Source organism: Ambystoma mexicanum, chromosome 8 (genome assembly GCF_040938575.1).
Source record: "Ambystoma mexicanum isolate Mex_15411 chromosome 8, UKY_AmexF1_1, whole genome shotgun sequence".
Lineage (NCBI taxonomy): Eukaryota > Metazoa > Chordata > Amphibia > Caudata > Ambystomatidae > Ambystoma > Ambystoma mexicanum.
The window spans coordinates 420775666-420793583 of NC_090929.1; the positions used below are offsets into that span (position 1 = coordinate 420775666).

Consider the following 17918-nt stretch of genomic DNA (forward strand, 5'->3'; position numbering starts at 1 on the left):
AAGCAGGGGTTACAAGATACTCCTGGAACCCGTTGGAGTGGCTGCTAGCTGCAAACCCGAGAAATTACCTCCCCTTGGGGAGAAGGAACGAATACCTTGGTTTCGTCACAATGGTACAGCAATGGATAAAGCATTAATTCAAAGATATTTCACAAACAGTGAACAAGATACTTTTCATTGCCATTGTACGTTTTTCAGTTATTGTGGCTGGAAATATCCTTTCACAATAATTGGTATACATTATACATATAAAAACTGTTTTGTAATTTTTCTGAGCTTGAACAGTTCTCCAAATTCCAGATTTTCCAAGTATTACATTTAAAGCCCAGTTTACTAACAGAAGACACTTGTATACAATGACAACAGCAAATTAAACAATTCAAATGTGTGATTGTGCACTGTAACTTGCATGTATTTTACTAAGGCATAGAGTACATGCTGTACTTTAATTACACCTATTCTCATGTGTCTATTTGTGGTACAATTTATAAACCAAACATTCTTTATTACCATGAGACCGCAACAAAGAGTGAACACAACAAAGCATATGTAAGATGAGCTTCTTCATCATTTGAATGCAATGATGAACAAATTACCATTAAAGAAAGATTACCATGGAATGTTAAAGATGCATACATATTATTAAAAAGAGCAATAACAACTTAAAATGAATAATTATACATCTTCTAGTAAATCCTATATAAATGCATTTGTTCCTGTCAAAACATCCACATACTTTTCTTAAGCTACAAACACGTACAAATAACATTTACAATGCCTAAACAGTTATATATTAATAATGCAACTTTTTACAACAAAAATGTAACGGAATGTAAATAAAAAAAGCTTATAATAAATTAGTGTTACTATTGTTTTGCATACTTTCTCAATTTCTAGTTAACTCCGGTATGATACCCAGAGTACCCAGAACATCTAATTGTTACATCCAAAATATAAATACCTTGAATTTTTGTTTACAAATGTAATATAAGGTTTCTTCCAAAGGTATAATAATATTACACGTAAGCAAGCATCATGATAACCCTAACTCACCCCGAGAAATAACATGTTTTCCAAATACACCCACAATTTAAAGTGCATTTCTTAATAAATGACACCAAAATGTAACCATTTTTATTTATTTAGATTTGTAGAGCGCACTTCAGCCCATGGGCATCGAGCGCTAAAAGAGGAACTTGAGAAGGCTTGATTCTGGGTTACATGAATGCCGCCCACGGAAGGGTTCTTGAACAGGGTACATGGCTATACAAACAGAAGTAAGACACAAGTAGCATTGTTACAGGGTCTGCGGTTGTCAGTGCAAGGCAAGTACAACAATATCAGACAAAAAGCCTAGTTTTGATGGCCTTGCGGAAGGCTGTATGGGAGTCGATTAGCCTGATGTGTGGAGGTAGGGCGCTCCATTTATAAGCAGCCTGAGTAGGGAAGCTACTGCCGCCAGCACGGTTTTATGAGTTTTAGAAACAGTGATCAGGTTGGTGTATGGCGTTCTGGCTGGCCTGGTGGAGAGGGGTTGAGAGATCCTTTGGGCCAGGTAGGGGGGGGCAGGTCGTGGAGATACTTGTGGGTCAGGGCAAGGGTCTTGAAGATGATTCTCTCCTTGGCTGGGAGCCAGTGGACCTACCTCCTGAGGCCTGAGATATGGTCTCTGTGAGAGAGAGCAGTGGTGGCCCTAAGGGCATTGTTTTGAGCAACTTGCAATTTTGCAATGTTTTTCCCTGAGGTTCCTATCAGAAGGGCATTGCAGTAGTCCAATCTACAGCCAATTATTGCCCTTGCGATAGTGAGACAATTCTGCTGGGATAGGAATGGCCTAACTGAGTTGATAAGTTTGGAGTGATAGGCCGAGGCGGATGCTATGGCATTAACTTGCCTATCCATGGTAAGGTTAGGTTCTAAGTGTACGCCTAGGGTTTTAATCGCCTGTGACACAAAGATGGGAATATTGTCAGCAGTGAAGGAACTGTATTGTTTGTCCAGCTTGTCCAAGGGGGACGGGGATCCAATCAGCAGAAGTTCGGTTTTCTCACTGTTGAGGCATAACCAGTTTTTTGCCATCCAAGATTAGATTGTAGAGTAGATGGAATTGAGGGTGTTCAGGTCTGAAACGTAGTCGGCCGATGGGAGTTGATGACCTGTGGGTCATCAGCATAGTTTGTGTATGAGATGCCCGGGGCATCCAGGATTTTGAACAGAGGTCTCGTGAAGAGGTTGTAAAGGGTGGGAGCAATGCATGAACCCTGGGGGACCCCACATTTAATGATGGTAGGGGTGGAACAAGAGGATTCAGAAAATACCTTCATTGCTCTATCCTGCAGGAAGGAGGTTATCCAGTTGCAGGCACTTGGCGAGAAATTAGCTGCAGTGGTGAGATGGTGGCACAGGGTTTTGTGGTCCACCAGATCAAAGGCAGCTGACACATCAAGAAGGAGAAGGAGCGCTGGTTTGCCAACGTCTCTGATGTCATCCATTTGGTTCTTGAGGTTGAGGATTGCCGTTGCAGTGCCATGTCCTGGCCGAAACCCCGACTGATGGAGACCAAGGAGGTGGTTGTCTTCTAGGAATTTTTGAACTTGCAGGTAAGCTGCCTTGTCAAGTATTTTTAGTAAGAAAGGGACGGTGGTGATGGGCCTGTAGTTCCCTGAGACCGATGGGTCAAGGGAGGGTTTTTTGATGAGTGGATGAACCCACGCTTCTTTAAGTCCAGTTGGGACGTGGCCTGACTGGAATGAGGCATTAATGAAGGCCGTGATAAGAGGGGCAAGGGATGGAACGCAGTCCTTGATGACTTGTGCTGGGAAAGCATCCCCTTTGCAATTAGACGGTTTCATGGATCTGAGAAGTGTAGTGACTTCAGGGACGGTCATGTCCTTAAATTCAAACATGGGGAGTGAGTAGGAAGGGGCGGGGGTGGGCTGCTGTGGGTGTTGGCTATTAGTTTGGAGAGTGCTAGTTGGTGTGCAAGGATTTTGGAGTGCAGGGTGTCAAGTTTGTCAAGCATGGCTGACTGAATTTTGTTACACCAGGCTTCATCCTTTAGGAGCGTAGGAGCCGGAGGAGCAGGGTTCTCCAGCTGCCTGAAGATGAAGAATATTTCTTTAGTTCCTGATTTAGCATTAGAGATTCTCGTGTTGAAGGATAGGGCTTTAGCTTTGATGGCTGATGGCGGTTTTGTATTCTCTGGGAAGAGCCTTGAAGGCTGCAAGGGTGGTCTCCTTAGGGTTGTTTTTCCAAGTGGTAAGTGCAGCCCTTTTTTTTCAGCGTAACTAGGAGCTCCTGGGTGAACCAAGCGTTGGCATGCTTAACTTTTGTGGCTTTTTTGAGAGTGAGTGGACCCACAGTGTTGATGGCATGGGTGATGTTACTTTTAAAGACATTCGCTAGTACCTCAGGATCGTTGGAGAAGGGGGGAAGTAGTGCCAGCACCAAGAGGTGTTAGGTAAGGTTCTCCTTTGTGAGCTGGTGGGAGCTTCTCGAGAGAGCAGCTGGGAGAGGGATAGTGGGCTTGGGTTGTTCTCTAGTGTTAAGGATATCAAACTTGATGCAGTGATGACCTGACCACGGGATGGGGGAGACATCTATGAGATGGAGTGAGCAGTTGTGATGGGAAACCCAATCTACTGAGCGTCCCTTGATTTGGGTTGGCTGCGAGATGGCGTGGGAGAATCCAAGAGTGGAGAGTGCTTTTTGGAGTGCATTAGCGTGGGAGTCATTGGGGTCATTTAGTCCTAGGTTGAGATCACCAAGGAGTATTATCTTCAATGGTTTTTTGAGGTTGTCTGAGAGGGAGTGGATAAAGGCTTTCTGAAAGTCAGTGGTAGGCCCAGGGGGGCGGTCCACTACGTGGAAGGCAATAGTGCAATTTTGGGAGACTTTAATGTTAAAAGCACAAAGAAATTTAGAGTTTAAAGCTGTGACTCCACACAATATATTACGTACACTTTGGTATTTCTAATGTTTGTTATCGTAATTTGTTTTGTTTATTTAACTTTCACTCTTTAGTTCTCAACATGTGTATATATAATAGGTCGATACTAGTCAGCTTATGGTTAAGGTGAAACCTCTCATCCATAGGAAATGCAAAAATTCAATGTGCCTCATTCCGAGTTTGGATATGCAGGGAAATAAATTGCAGCAGTAATTCCATACCGCCATTTTTCCAGCACTGTCAAATTACAAATTTGGTGAAATTACCACCGGCTGAATTACTGAGTGGCAATTCCGCCGACTTCTGGAGGAAAAGTGTAGCTTGCTGGAGATAAATCATCCAAAAATCAGTACAATTATCACTCAGTAACAGGTTTAAATTTCAGTCACATTTATGTGATTGGTATACACCTTAGGGGCATCTAGATCTTATATTACTTCAGTGTTCAGACTTCAACTTCCGTAAGAGGTGTTTCTTGGGGCAGTTCTGATATAGGGCCCAGATGAGGGTTGCTCATTGACTGGCATTGAACGCATATATGCGTTGTATGTCTCTTAACACTAAGCAACATCAGATAGCCAGTCCTTAATTCTGGGAGTCAGAGCTTTCTATCAAGCCATTGCAAATCTTCTACAAGCCAATACCAACTGGAGACCAACCATTTTCTGTGTAAGACATTGGATGGATCGGGTGAGCCCCAGCAGAGCCCTCTCCGGTGATATCTCCAGGTGTTTGTTAACCATGCGGCTTAATATAGAAAACACTTCTCTCCAGAAGGCAAGTATTGCGAGACACAACCATGCCAAATTAAATAAATCTGCATACAAGGATTTACAGCATGCACACATGAGGGATCTGCGTGTAGTACCTGTGTAGTTTGTCAGTTGTGAAGTAAGTCTGATGAATAAAATTGAAATTAATTAACTTGTACCTAGCATTCAACAAAATCACTTTGTTTTGGGCGACTGCGAACAGCCATTCTTCATCAAGCAGATCCCAGCCCAAATTGGTTTCCCCGTTGTCTTGAGGATATCTCGCTATCAGGAGTATCCTGAAGGAATCTACCATGTAAACATGAGACCAGGTGACCTTTTCATTGTGCCACAATCGTGTCATGTAGTACTGTGAATGCTGGAGGTTGAGCTGGGAATGAAGGAGATTTGGCCTTGAACCAATTTCTTAATTTTAATTACGTGAATATATCTAGTAGAGATGTTCCCTCTTTTTCCTTAAAAGCCGTTAGGGATGGGAAGGATCCCTCCGGGAAGAAATCAGAAAACGTGGAAAACCAAAGTTTGGTGAACAGTTTTATGTATACTTCCTTGTGTGTTTTCCCCATTCCCACTACGTACTTGGTCGGTAACAAGGGAGAGTATACATACGCGACTCCTTGTTTAGCCCAGGGTTTGAAATTGAGTTGAGCTGGGAGCTATTTAGCTCCTTCTAGTGTAGGAGAACCTGGTTAGCTTAAAACCAACAACTACCAAGAGCTACCTTTAGCTCCCCAGACATGCATACAGGACATCTACTGAGTATTTGAGCAGTTTAATAGGATTAGGCACCTCTAGCGCACACTTAAACATAATGGATCCAACATAATGGACATAAAGTTAAAGTTTGCATCTCATGCAGAACTTTGATTTGCAGTGCATTGTGTGCTCGCTCCTGGTTCCCCTATGGTAGCTCCTTCCTACTAAGTTGTCAAACCTTAATTTCAAACCCTTTTAGCTGCTATCCTACTCCATGCCTGTTGAACACAGGCTACAAAAAATATATATACATATATATATCTCTCTGAGGCTTGTGGATCTGCTTAGAATCACATGCTTTGCATAGGCCGACATCTAGTTGAAGTTGGAGTACTGCACATGAAGTTTTTTTAAGTTAAAAACAGGGACGTCGACAGGGCGTGACTCTAATACTATTCCTAGTGTGACGTACTTTGTACCCATGAACACTCGCGTGTCGAGGTCCCTCTGATTATTTTGTTACACCATCGTGGCAAGTTGTATATTCGTAGAGTCCCTAATATACTGCTACTTTGAGAGTTAATTTCATCTAAACCTCTTTCGTCTGCTACCGATCGCTCTTCTTTGATGGCTGATTCCTGAAACATCTCAACGCCTGATTCCGAACATCGAAAACAGACGTCCGTTCCGACGACGGGCTTCGGCTTGCACCTGGCTTCGCCCTAATCAGTAGGGAGAGCGGGGGGACTGATCCTTTCTTCTTTTAGAGAATGCCTACCCCTATTTCAAGCCCCTACTGCCTTTGTCTTGCTGCCTCTGAGCCCACTTTCCCCTATGGAGCGCACTCAATTTATATTTTGCCCCAAGTGCAATAGAACATTTCCGTTGAAAGATACACACAGGGTGTGTAACCACTGCTTTCCACGTGACCACTCGGAGTCCCGCTGCACATTGTGCAAACTCTTTAGGCACAAAACCCTAAAGGAACGCCGTACTAAGCATTGGCAAATGCCATTTCGGCAGAGTCGGAAACCGCGTGAGGGATCTTCGAGTCGGACCACAAAGGCGGAGGCAACCAAGATTCGGAATTGGAGCCCGAGGGCATTATAGGAGCAAAGTTCCTGCACGCCTGTCCCCAGCCTTGAACGGCAGTCGCAGCACGCTGCTATGAGGACCGGCTCTGGCGACGACGGTGTATTCTTCATACACAGGGAATCCTCAGTGGGAATCTCAGCTTGGGGATCTGCAGTCCAATCAAGCAGACCAGGCTATGTGGGTGGTTGACCAAGATGATCCTGGCCAGGATGATCCTGGCCAGGATGGTGACGACACCTACTTGCAAGACCAAGATGACCCAGATCCCATCTTTACAAACCCTGCTGACCCGTCAGCAGTGGAGAGTGGTCATACCTCTCCCATTGCAGACCAATTACTCTAAAATGAGCTGCTTAAAAAAGCAGCAGAACATTTTGGCATAGTTTCAGAAGAATTTTGTTTTGCTGGGACAGACTTCGTAGAGGACATCCTCAACAAGAGGAAACCCGTTAGTCAGGCCATACCTCTACTAGAGTCTATCAAAAAGATAGTCTTGCATCCCTGTCTACCCTGTCCCTTACCAGAGCAGTCAACCCACAAGTGGAGAAAACATTTTAGTCATCACCATCTCATCCTCTCTACATCAAGGGTCATGTTAAGATTCCCTGGTGGTTACCACCAACAGAAAGAGAGCTGGTGTGCCACGCTCCACCTCTAAAACGCCTCCAAACAAGGTGTGCAAAAGACTATACACAATTGGCAAGTGGAGTTCTACTCCTACTGCGTACCTAACACGAATACTACCTTGCTTGTGTAACGCTCACCTGATTCCCGTAGAGGCGCCGGTCTTGACTGGGCGTATACCGTATCTTCAAAGGTGATGTGTAACACACGGCTGGCTCTTTGGGCTGGACCTCTGTGCACTGTATGTTTGACTCGAAGGGTAAGATGTCTTAGGTAAGTGAACGCCGTGCTCTCCATCTGCCTCGGGGCAGGGTGCTGTAACCAGTTTCTTCACTGGATAAGGGGAGCAGGCCTCTTGACTTCAGAGGACTGCTGTCCGTCGTTTACTGCACGAACCGTAAGTTTCGAGTAATTCTAATGTCTTTAAAGTCTTTAGTAATGATGTTTCTTGTTTGCAGGGTTCCGGCGATGGCGGTTGACGGGCTGAAGTGAGTTGAAGATGGAGCCCGTGTGATGAATAGAAGCGCCTGGAAGCACGTAAGTAAGCGCTTGTTGCCTGCTTCACAATGCGCTCTAACTGTCTTTTTATTTTGCAGGTACAAGTTCGGAGCGGCTGCAGGGTGCCGGAATACCCACTGGGTTAGATGTGGAAAGGAGTAATGGCACGTGAGTATTAAAGTTCCCCAATGTCTTTAAACGCACCTTGTTTTGTCTTTCAGATGCGGGATGCAGCGCCGAAGGCCTCCGGAGCGTGCGAAGAGTTGGTAAGCTTTTGTCTTTCAGATGCCGCAATGCAGTGTGAAGACCTCCGGAGCGCACGAAGAGTAGGTAAGCCTTTGTCTTTCAGATGCCGGAATGCAGCGCGAGGCGGTGGTGACAGCCGATGGACCAGGTAAGTGAAGAGCTGTCACTGAAGACCGTAATGCTAACCTGTTCTTTCTTGTCTTTATAGGTGTTGCTGAAGACTGGATTCAGGATGGTAAGCCTTTTTCCTTAGGCCCAGGATCAGATGCAGAAGACACGATGAGCGTTCTGCTGCAGAGGATGCAGAATAACGCAAAGCAAGATTCATCCATCGGGTGTGGTTTAAATAGCCTCCTGTAGTGCTTAGGTGTCTCCTTCCACAGCCACGCCTAGGTAAGAAAAGAGTTCCTGCTTTCCAGAAGAGTTCCAGTGTTCTGAATCTAGGGAGTGGCTCCTGCCCCACCCAACAGGAAAAGTAGTTCCAAACAGAAGAGGATCAGAGGCTCAACTGGCAGGCAAGTAAGCAGCATGGTCTGTTGCAGGTAAGTCCACCCAAGCATTATGAGCCCGGCGCTTCCAGCGCTGGGACTGGGCATATTTATGAGCCTGGTGCCACTGGCGCCAGGACTGGGTCCAAAAGGTCCCAATTGGGACTGGTTGGCACTCGGAACCTGGGTTATGGATCTGCTTCCAAGGGAGTTGGGAAAACCCTGACCTTTTGGAAGCAGAGATCATGACAGCTTGCCTGTAACAGCAGCACTCAGTGGGGTGAGGTCATAAAACATCTCGACTCGATACCAGAACCTCCTCGTTCACACCTTCTCAAGGTTGACACAGAGGGTAAACGTATCCCAAAACATCCTAAAAAATAAATGTTCTGGATTCTGCTAACACCTCAGGAAGAGTCATTGCAGTGGGAACCCTACTAAAAAGTCGCTCTTGTCTTAGGGACTCTGGTTTTCAGCCAGAAATACAAGCGGCCATTATCAACATGCCCATCGAGGAGGGTCTCCTCTTTGGTGAAACAATTGACGACCAGCTGGAAACCACAAAAAAGAGGAGCATGAGACCATCAGACCCTTGGTCAAATCTCTAACAAACCCTTCATACAGAAGGGAGTATTCAACACACTTCTGGGCGCAAGGATTCGGCAGGTCAGGCCAAGCCGGCGAAGCACGTCTAGTGCCGCCTCCTACAGTCCCCAAGGCCAGTCATCCTACCAGTACCAACAGCGTGGATTTTGCCATGGGAAAGGGCGAGACAGAGCTGCGGTCTCTAGGGTCACATAGGCCCTTGGCCCCAAATGACGTGCCAATCCATGTTCCCTCCCATGCGTCCCCAGTTGTGGGTTTCATAACATTCTTTGCCCAGCAATGGGAGGGAATAACGGTAGACCGCTGGGTTCTGGACACAGTCGCCAAACGATACTCAGTGGAGTTCCTAGAAACGCATCGCCACCATCCACCTCGAATAGGAAGAATGTGCTCTGAATACTCAACACCCTACAGGAGGAAACGAAATTCTACTGCACAAAGTAGCAATCAAAATGGTACCATTTCTGGAACAAAATCAAGGTATTTATTCAATGTACTTTCTTGTTACAAAGAAAGATCTAACAATGCGCCCAATGCTGGACCTGCGCCCTGCAAATACATATGTCAAACCCCAAAAGTTCAGAATGACAACGTTGCAGGAGGTAAACCCACTACTATAACCGGGGGATTACATGGCGACATGGGACATGAAATATGCATATTTTCATATTTCAATGTTGCCAGCACACAAAAAGTACCACAGATTCAAATTGGGAGACAAGCACTACCAATTCAAAGTGCTACCATTCGGCATTGCATCAACCCCAGGGTATTACCCAAAGGTCCTTGCAGTTAGCCGCCCACTTACGAAGGCAGTCCATTCTAGTGTACCCTTACATATAGGGCCTCATTACGGGTCCAGCGATAACCCTGCCGTTGATACTGGCGGGTTGCCGCCGGACCCAAAATAAATTACTGGCGCCTGACTTCCTGTTAACACTGGGGGATTACAACCCCGGAGGTCCGGGAAGTCAGGCGCCGGTAATTTGTAATTCCCCATTCCCATAGAGTCCTATAGGACTTCTTGGGAATGGGGAACACGGAAGCACCGGCACCGTTATTAACGGTGCCGGTGCTTCCGTGAAGGTCTGCCTACCATGGCCTCTGTGCCCGGCAGGGTCAGACCTGCCGGGCACAGCAACTCCGGCAGGCAGACCCGTAGTGTGCCGGTCTGGAAACATTACCGGTAGGCTTACCTGCACCGTTGTTTCCGGACTGGCTTACTTATGAGGTCCATAGACTGGCTAGTTACCGGGGACTCTCCACAGAGGTGCCTTCAAAACATGCAGCAAACAATCAATCTGCTGTTCCAATTGGGCTTCTCCATCAACGAAAAAACTCAAGTCTAGTGCCCAGCCAATTAAAGCAGTTTCTGGGGGCACTACTCAAAACAGACGATGGATTAGTCTTCCCCTCTGAGGAGAGGTCCAAAACATGTTGTTTCAAACACCTCAGTATGTTTCCAGTCATCAGGTGACGGTACGAAAGGCAATGCGCCTGCTAGGAATCCAATGCAAGAGTGGCTAGCAAAACAATGGTCGCAGGAAAGCGGTTTGTGGTACGATCTATAGGTGGTTTCGCAAACTCTGGTTCAATCGCTAGTGTTGGAACAGAAGCAACCTTCTATAGGGAAAGCGTTTCCACACACCAGAGATCGAGACTACTCTTACAACAGATGCGTCCATGACAGGGTGGGGTGCTCACTTCCTTCACCACACTTCTCACAGCCTGTGGACACAGGTGCTAACCAGAAAGCACATCATCCTACTGGAACTACTAGTGGTCCTCAAAGCACTTCAAGCCTCAGCTAGTGCACCAGTCCTAGTCCTCAGACAGTACCACAACCATGTTTTATATAAACAAAGGGGAACACATACTCCAGGGCTGTCCAAACTAGCCCAGAATATCTGGCTGTGGGCACTACATAACATGTTCCTAGTGGCACAAAATGCTCCAGGGGAACTCAATTCTCTTGCAGACGTGCTAAGCCAGAGTAAAATGCTACCCTCAGAGCACGAGTGGCAATTAAACACAGACCTGATAAACAACGTGTTCTCATACTGGGGGTTCCCAGAAATAGACCTCTCTGCAATGCCAAGATTACGCATCCAGGTTTCCCCAGAAAGGATCCAAGGGCAATGCACTTCTGATTAACTGGTCAGGAAATTTGCATACACCTTTCCCCAACACCCCTCTGAACAAAATAGTCCACAAGCTACACCAGGAACAAGTAACGCTGATCCCAATGGCTCCAATGTGAGCACGGCAGACCTGGTTCTCCCACCTTCAAATGATGTCTCTGTGTCCTCCCATGAAACTACCTTGTCCGGACAACCTGCTAACTCAGGATCAGGGAACAACGATCCATCCATGCCCTCAGAAGCTGAATTTAGCAGCTTGGCTCCTGAGGTCATAGTATTTGGCCACCTAAACCTAGACCAAAGGTGCATGGATATATTCAATAAAACACGCAAATCTAACACAAGGCACTGCTATTTCAACAAATGGAAACACTTTGTGTTATGGTGCAGAACACAGTCTCTTAATCCAACCGACTGTTCACCGTCCAATATAGTCAACTACCTGCTCTGTCTACTTGACTCAGGATTAGTCTTTAGCTCACTCAAAGTACACCTAGCGACTCTCTCCGCTTACACCACGTCTCAGAGTAAACTTTCATGGTGGAAGGTGCCTTAGTTAAAGCATACAGGATCGAGGGCATCAAAAAGCTGTACTACCCCCGCCGCACCCCTCAATTTCTACCCATACTCCAGGCTGGGACCTCAATATCGTACTGACAAAACTCATGGGGGGCCCCCTTCAAGCCTTAAACATCTCACATACAAAACAGCCTTCCTTCAAGCCGTTACCTCCATCAGAAGGGAGAGCAAACTACAAGCTCTGTCAGTACAAGACCCCTTTGTAGTTATACACAAGGATAAGGTGGTGCTACAGACACATCCTAGATTCTAACCAAAGTTCATATCGAAATTCCATGTAAATCAAACACTAGAACTACCTGCGTTTTTCCAAAATCCAACAAATGCAGCAGAGAAAAGCCTTCCTGCACTCGATGTACGGAGATCTGTCCCGTTCTACCTTCAATAAACTAAACCAATGAGAAAGCCTGTAGCCGCTGGAATTGAAGTGGACTCTATCTCTGAATCAGCAATTGGATTGTCAACTGCATCCAACTGTGACCCTCTGCATAGTCCACAAGGCTTTCTGGGGCTTGGGCCCCTACTATCTACAATGCTCTCTTCCCAAAAAATCTCCTTCTAGAGCCCTTCGCTCGGCCTCCTCCAACTCCCGTCAGGTTAGCGGTTTCTCCAAACAAAGATTTGGGGTAGATCCCTATCCTCTGCAGGTACCTCCCTCTGGAACAGCCTCCCTACCTCTTTTCGTCTTCAGCCTCTTCAAGCTCCGGAAACAACTCAAAAATGGCCTCTTCTCTTCCTCTTTCTCTCCCCTGCTAACCCCCTCTTTTCTGCCCGTTTCCCTCCCTCATTCACATCTCCCCTGCACAGATTAGCTGACTGGTCGCCTGGTGCACCCCCAGAACCTCACGGGTCCCAGGCTCCCACACCAGTCCTGCACTTGCATACAGGCCTATGCACTTGTCCCTGGGCAACTTCAATATGCCCCATGATCGGGGCAACCACTTTGTACTTAACCCCAGACCTTGCTGGACTGGTGCACGTCTCCCCTTCCCCCTCCCTCGCACTTCCTGTTTTTGCACACTTACTCAACCTTGAATGTTCTAGGGCCAGCAAGTCTGTCTGTCCTATTCCTACCTCTTGTCTCCCCCCACCACCTAGTCTTTGTTATGCTCGATATACTAATGCATAAGCGCATTGGATTACCAACCTCCAAGCAATCTGAATTGTTCTCAGACCAGAACTGGAGTTCATGCAGTCTTGTTGTTCATGTTCTGTTTGTCTCCCCCCGCCCCTTTTCTTATTTTCTCCCCTCACCCTTTGTCCAGCACTTCACTAGTAGACGTGCCTCTGTGCCCTGTATGATAGGTATTGTTGTTAGTTCGTTCGGAATCTTTAAGGCCTAGAAATGACTGTTATCCCTTGTTCCTCTCCCGCCTTGAAGCGCTTTGAAGCCCTTCACTTGTGTATAAGCGATATACAAATAAACAATTACAAATACAATTTTTCTCTTGCCAAGAGAATGTTGCCATTCAAGCCTAGAGCACATTCAACTCGGGATAGAGGCGCAACTATTGCCTTTATAGCAAGTTTACCTGTTGATGCCATTTACAAGGCTGCCACTTGGAGTTCAGTACACACTTTCACCCCACACACTTAAGGGGTGCTACACAGACAGGACAAGCAGTGCTGAAACATCTCTTTGTAGCGCTACCTTCTAACAACCCACCTCCTTCTACAAGTACTGCTCGCTAATCTATGCAAAGCATGTGATTCTAAGCAGATCCACAAGCCTCAGAAGGGACGTTACTCAACAAAATCGTATTTCTGATGCTTGCATGTGTTTTGATTCACATGCACCTGCCCTTCCTCCCCTCTTGGAGTAGAAAGTGGCTGGGGAAAAAAATAGATCTTTCACACCTCATGGTCTCTATCTACACTCCAAGTTTACAATTTATGCTCCTTCTTGTCAAAAACAAAAAATCTGATGGACCTCGATGCGTGAGGGATCATGGGTACTGGGTACGTCACACTTGGAATAGTATTAAAGTCGACTTCCCTTTTTGAACTTCGAAAAACATAGTGTGACATACTCTGCAACTTCCACTAGATGTCGGCCTATGCAAAGCATGTGCATCTAAGCAGATACAAGCGTCAGAAATATGATTACAGTGAGTAACGTATCATATATATATATTTCTGAGGCTTGTGGAATCTGCTTAGATTACATGCTGTGCATAGGCCGACATCTAGTGGAAGCTGCAGAGTATTACAGTTGTTGTTTTTCGAAACTCGAAAAGGGACGTCGACAGGGCATGCCAGTAATACCATCCCTAGTGGGACGTCCACTGTACCCCTGGCCCTCCACGCGTCGAGGTTCCTCAGATTGTTTTTTTCCACCATCATCGACGGACGCTTAATCGCAGAGTTCCTATATTGGCTAACACCATTGATTGAACAATAATTAGAGTTAGTTACTCTTTCTATCCTTTTAATTGTCGACTTTTGACAACGTCTTCGGTGGTGGAAAGGATGAACGTCGGACAAAGACCTTGATTCTATGCCCCCTTTCTGCCTTGGAAGGCCGCACCGGGCCTCGGCTCTGACAGTAGAGTGAGTGGGGGGTGGACATTTCTTAGGGCTCTAAGAGAATGCATATTCGCCTTTACCATCTCTATTTTCGCCTTGCCGCCTTTCCTTTAAATTATGGAAAACACACCATTTAAATTCTGCCCAAGTTGCAATCAAAGGTTTCTGTGGAAAGAAAAGCACTGGGTGTGCAATGTTTGCCTTGTACGGGACCAAGACAAGGGCCATTGTCGAGCTTGTCAGCTCTTCAAACCAAAAACACTCAAGGACCGAAAGACCAAACGTTTGCGCTCACCACGCCATACAGGCAGAGGCCGCCTTGGACATGTAGGGTGCATCCAGCGACGACAGCATCGCCGTGGCAACTGGGAACCGATCGATTCCCATGTGCTAGCCCCCAAACCCAATAGACAGGCCTGCAGCGCTGTTACTGGGATGATACCCGGCGGCAGTAGCACACATTGTGCAACTTGCACCAAGCACATTCACCGGGGCCCAAAAGTCGACGACGACATCTTCAACACAGCCAGACACAGCTCCAAGGGGTAGGTCCACAAGCTCCCTGTCCTCTGGGCACACAAGACCCCTATCGCTACATGACAGGCCCCCAAAGTCATGCAAAAAACGCCACACGGACGCCGTGCCTAATAAAACGACCGAAAGCTGAGCGTCAGAAGACTCAGCTTTGGACCGCCCTTCCGCCGAAATTCGACTTCTCACTCAAATGTCAAAATCGTCAAAAAGCACCAGTTCCTCGACATTATCCAAACTGGTCCAAGCATGTCCCAGAGATGCTCCTCAAAGGGAGAATGTCGAAAAAACATTCCTCTAAAAGCCATCAATCCTCTAAAACTCACCATTCCCACAAGGAGAAGGGTAGTACACCCCACAAGGAAAAGGGTATGGATTCCCAAGGGAGGGTACCATAGCAGGTGCTTTAAAACACAAGCAACCTACTCGAGAAATACCACAAACCCCCATCTCTATACCAACTGCAACTACTATACCTAGCCTCTCCCAATGGTCCTGTGAGGACATTGATAGGGTAGTGCGCAGAATGACTTTCATGACAGATTTCTTTGAAAAGAATCCACAACCAACAAAATACGCCAACCACTAATGCTGCATCCACCTCTCAATCCTCAGCAAAGAGGCAACACCATATATATATATATATATATATATATATATATATATATATATATAATCTCCCAAGAAATGTAATGCTGTCCTTTTCCCATCTAAACCGAAATTCATCCTGAAATATCGAGGCTCCTTCCGTTGGGAGGGCAATATTTTCCTAAATTCATACGCAAGCCAGAAATGACTCCAAATCTCCCTATCTGGCAAGTTATTGGTGCCAGGTTCTACTGTGAATTTTTAATGAATAACATCAGATCTGCATATATGGATATAATCAATTTGTGAGAATATAACTGTATGCCACTGGGTCTTCTTTATTAGCAGTGGTATAGATTATTTTTCTCTGGGATACTTCTTTTGTATATTGATTCTTTGGCTCTTGTTTTTGTTCTTTTCTTTATTTATATTAATTTACTTTGGTATCTACTTGGATGTATTGAGTTTTTTTCACTCTCCCTCCTGCCGACTGTTCTTCTTACGCCTCTCCTGTCTGCAGTGGATCAGTACCTCCCGGACACCATGAGTCACTTGCTGAGCTGTGTGAAGAGGGAAAAGGAGCGTCCTGTAGCATTCCAGGCCATTGGACTACTATCCGTAGCTGTGAGAACTGAGGTCAGCAGCTACCTTAGCAAGATCCTGGAAAACATCAAAACGGCGCTGCCTCCAAAGGATTTCTCTCACAAGTTAGTATCACTCTCAGAAAGTATTGTCCCAAAGAATGTAACTGACTTGGGGAAAACGGGGGAAGTGGGAAATTATCGAATTCACATCAAAGGGTCCTTGGGAAATGTTTAAAGATCTATTGGTAATGGGACACTGGAGAATAACATAGTAGTAGTGACTGTGGTAGCCTTTAGAAAACAGAGCAAGAACTTGCTTTGTCTGTCTTTTTTTTTTTTAATGCTTGCAGTTCTTGAATGCCCTAGTTAGTTTGTATCACTTTACAATTGATAGACACAGAGCTGCATGGAGCAAGACCATGGTGTAAAACATATTGTCACTATTGCAAAGAGGCTTAGTTAGATATGCAGAAAGGAGGGACCACTCAAGGCAATAGAGCAGCCTGGTCAAAGTAGGCCTTGCATAGCGTGCCCTGCATGGAGCCGGGCCTCTTAGAGGAACAGAGATACTTGGAGAATGGAATCCTCCCTCTTCCCTCAGGCATACACAGGACACACTGTCCCGTTGTTTGATTATAAATTGCTTTTTGGCTTTGTTTGGTAGGCCCCTAGGCATTCTGCTGTTTTATGTTTGTCCTGACCTATTTTCCCCTACCAGGCTTTCAACCAGATCCCCACTGGGGAATACAGCTGTATTATTTTTTTTTAAACATATTTTTATTGTTTTCGTTAAACATAACATCAAAACATCAATCCCACCAACTCACCCCCCCCCCTTCCCCACCCACCGGAAGAGTAGGATCACATACCAATCGTACTTTCTAGAAAAGTTTATGTACCAAAAATGTCTGAGATTTTGATATTGTGTGGGCACCATTGTTCCATATAGTCCGACTTTAAATATTCCAACACCGCCCCCCACTCCTTCGTAAAGGAGTCCTTCTGAACCTGGAGATGGTGTGTGATCTTTTCCATTGTCATTTGTGACCAAACTTTTTGTAGCCAGGTATACACCAATGGCTGGTCCTGTTGTTTCCAGTTTCGGGCGATTGTGGCCCAAGCTGCTAAAACTAGGCCCATGAAACTTCTCCATTGTGCTTTGTGGAGTCTTATGGCCTGTAGGTCCTTTATTCCGCACAACCATACCCGTTCCCCCATTTGTGTTGCATCGGGAAATATCTTTGCCATTTCCGTCTTGACTTCCCTCCAGAATCCCTTCACACCTTGGCAGTCCCACCATATATGCTTCCAGGTGCCCTTCTCCGTGCACCCTCTCCAGCAGCTATCCGACATGTCCGGGAACATTAATTTGATCCTTTCTGGAGTGTAGTGCCACTGCGTGAAGATTTAGAGCCACATTTCCCTTGTTTGGACCGCCCGGGTGAGTTTCGGGACACCAACCCACAGTTCCTCCCACTGCGATCTTGAAATGTCCTCACCCAGCGTACCCTCCCATCTATTCATGTAGGCCCATTTTATTTCTTCTTCTGGTGTGGTTATGAAGTGGTATAGTGTTGACACCAGTTTTCTGTCGCCCGGATTGGATATTATATATCTTTCAAATGGTGTTAGATCTCTTGTGGCTGCCTGGAATATCTCTGGAGTGGCGAGCCAGTGCTTTATCTGCTCATATTTATATCTGTCTGCATCTATCAGTTTCCACATTTCTTTGCACTCCGCAAATGACCTTAGTTCTTTGTCCCGGGTCATTTCTCCAATTTTTCTGCACCCTGCCTCCTCCCATTTTTCAAAACCCTCTACCTCGCATCCAGGCTGGAACAGCGGGTTACGGCAAATAGGTGTAAAGGGGCCCAACGGGGTGGTCATGATTCCCTTCCTGGTTTGAGCGTCCCATGCATCAATGGTGGTTTTCATGACCTCACTAATTCGGAGGTTCGGATGTCTGTGGTATTTGTGTTTCCACAATAGGTCCT

At 46.0% G+C, this 17918-nt stretch overlaps 1 protein-coding gene across 4 annotated transcripts in view; it reads left to right on the forward strand.

The window, feature by feature from the left end:
* MTOR (mechanistic target of rapamycin kinase) overlaps positions 1 to 17918 on the forward strand; it is a 2476747-nt gene that overhangs the window by 118117 nt on the left and 2340712 nt on the right. For all 4 annotated transcript variants that reach the window (XM_069609933.1, XM_069609934.1, XM_069609936.1 and 1 more), the window contains one exon: positions 15861 to 16047. In XM_069609933.1, coding sequence (XP_069466034.1) covers positions 15861 to 16047 — 187 coding nt within the window. The remainder of the gene's footprint in view (positions 1 to 15860; positions 16048 to 17918) is intronic.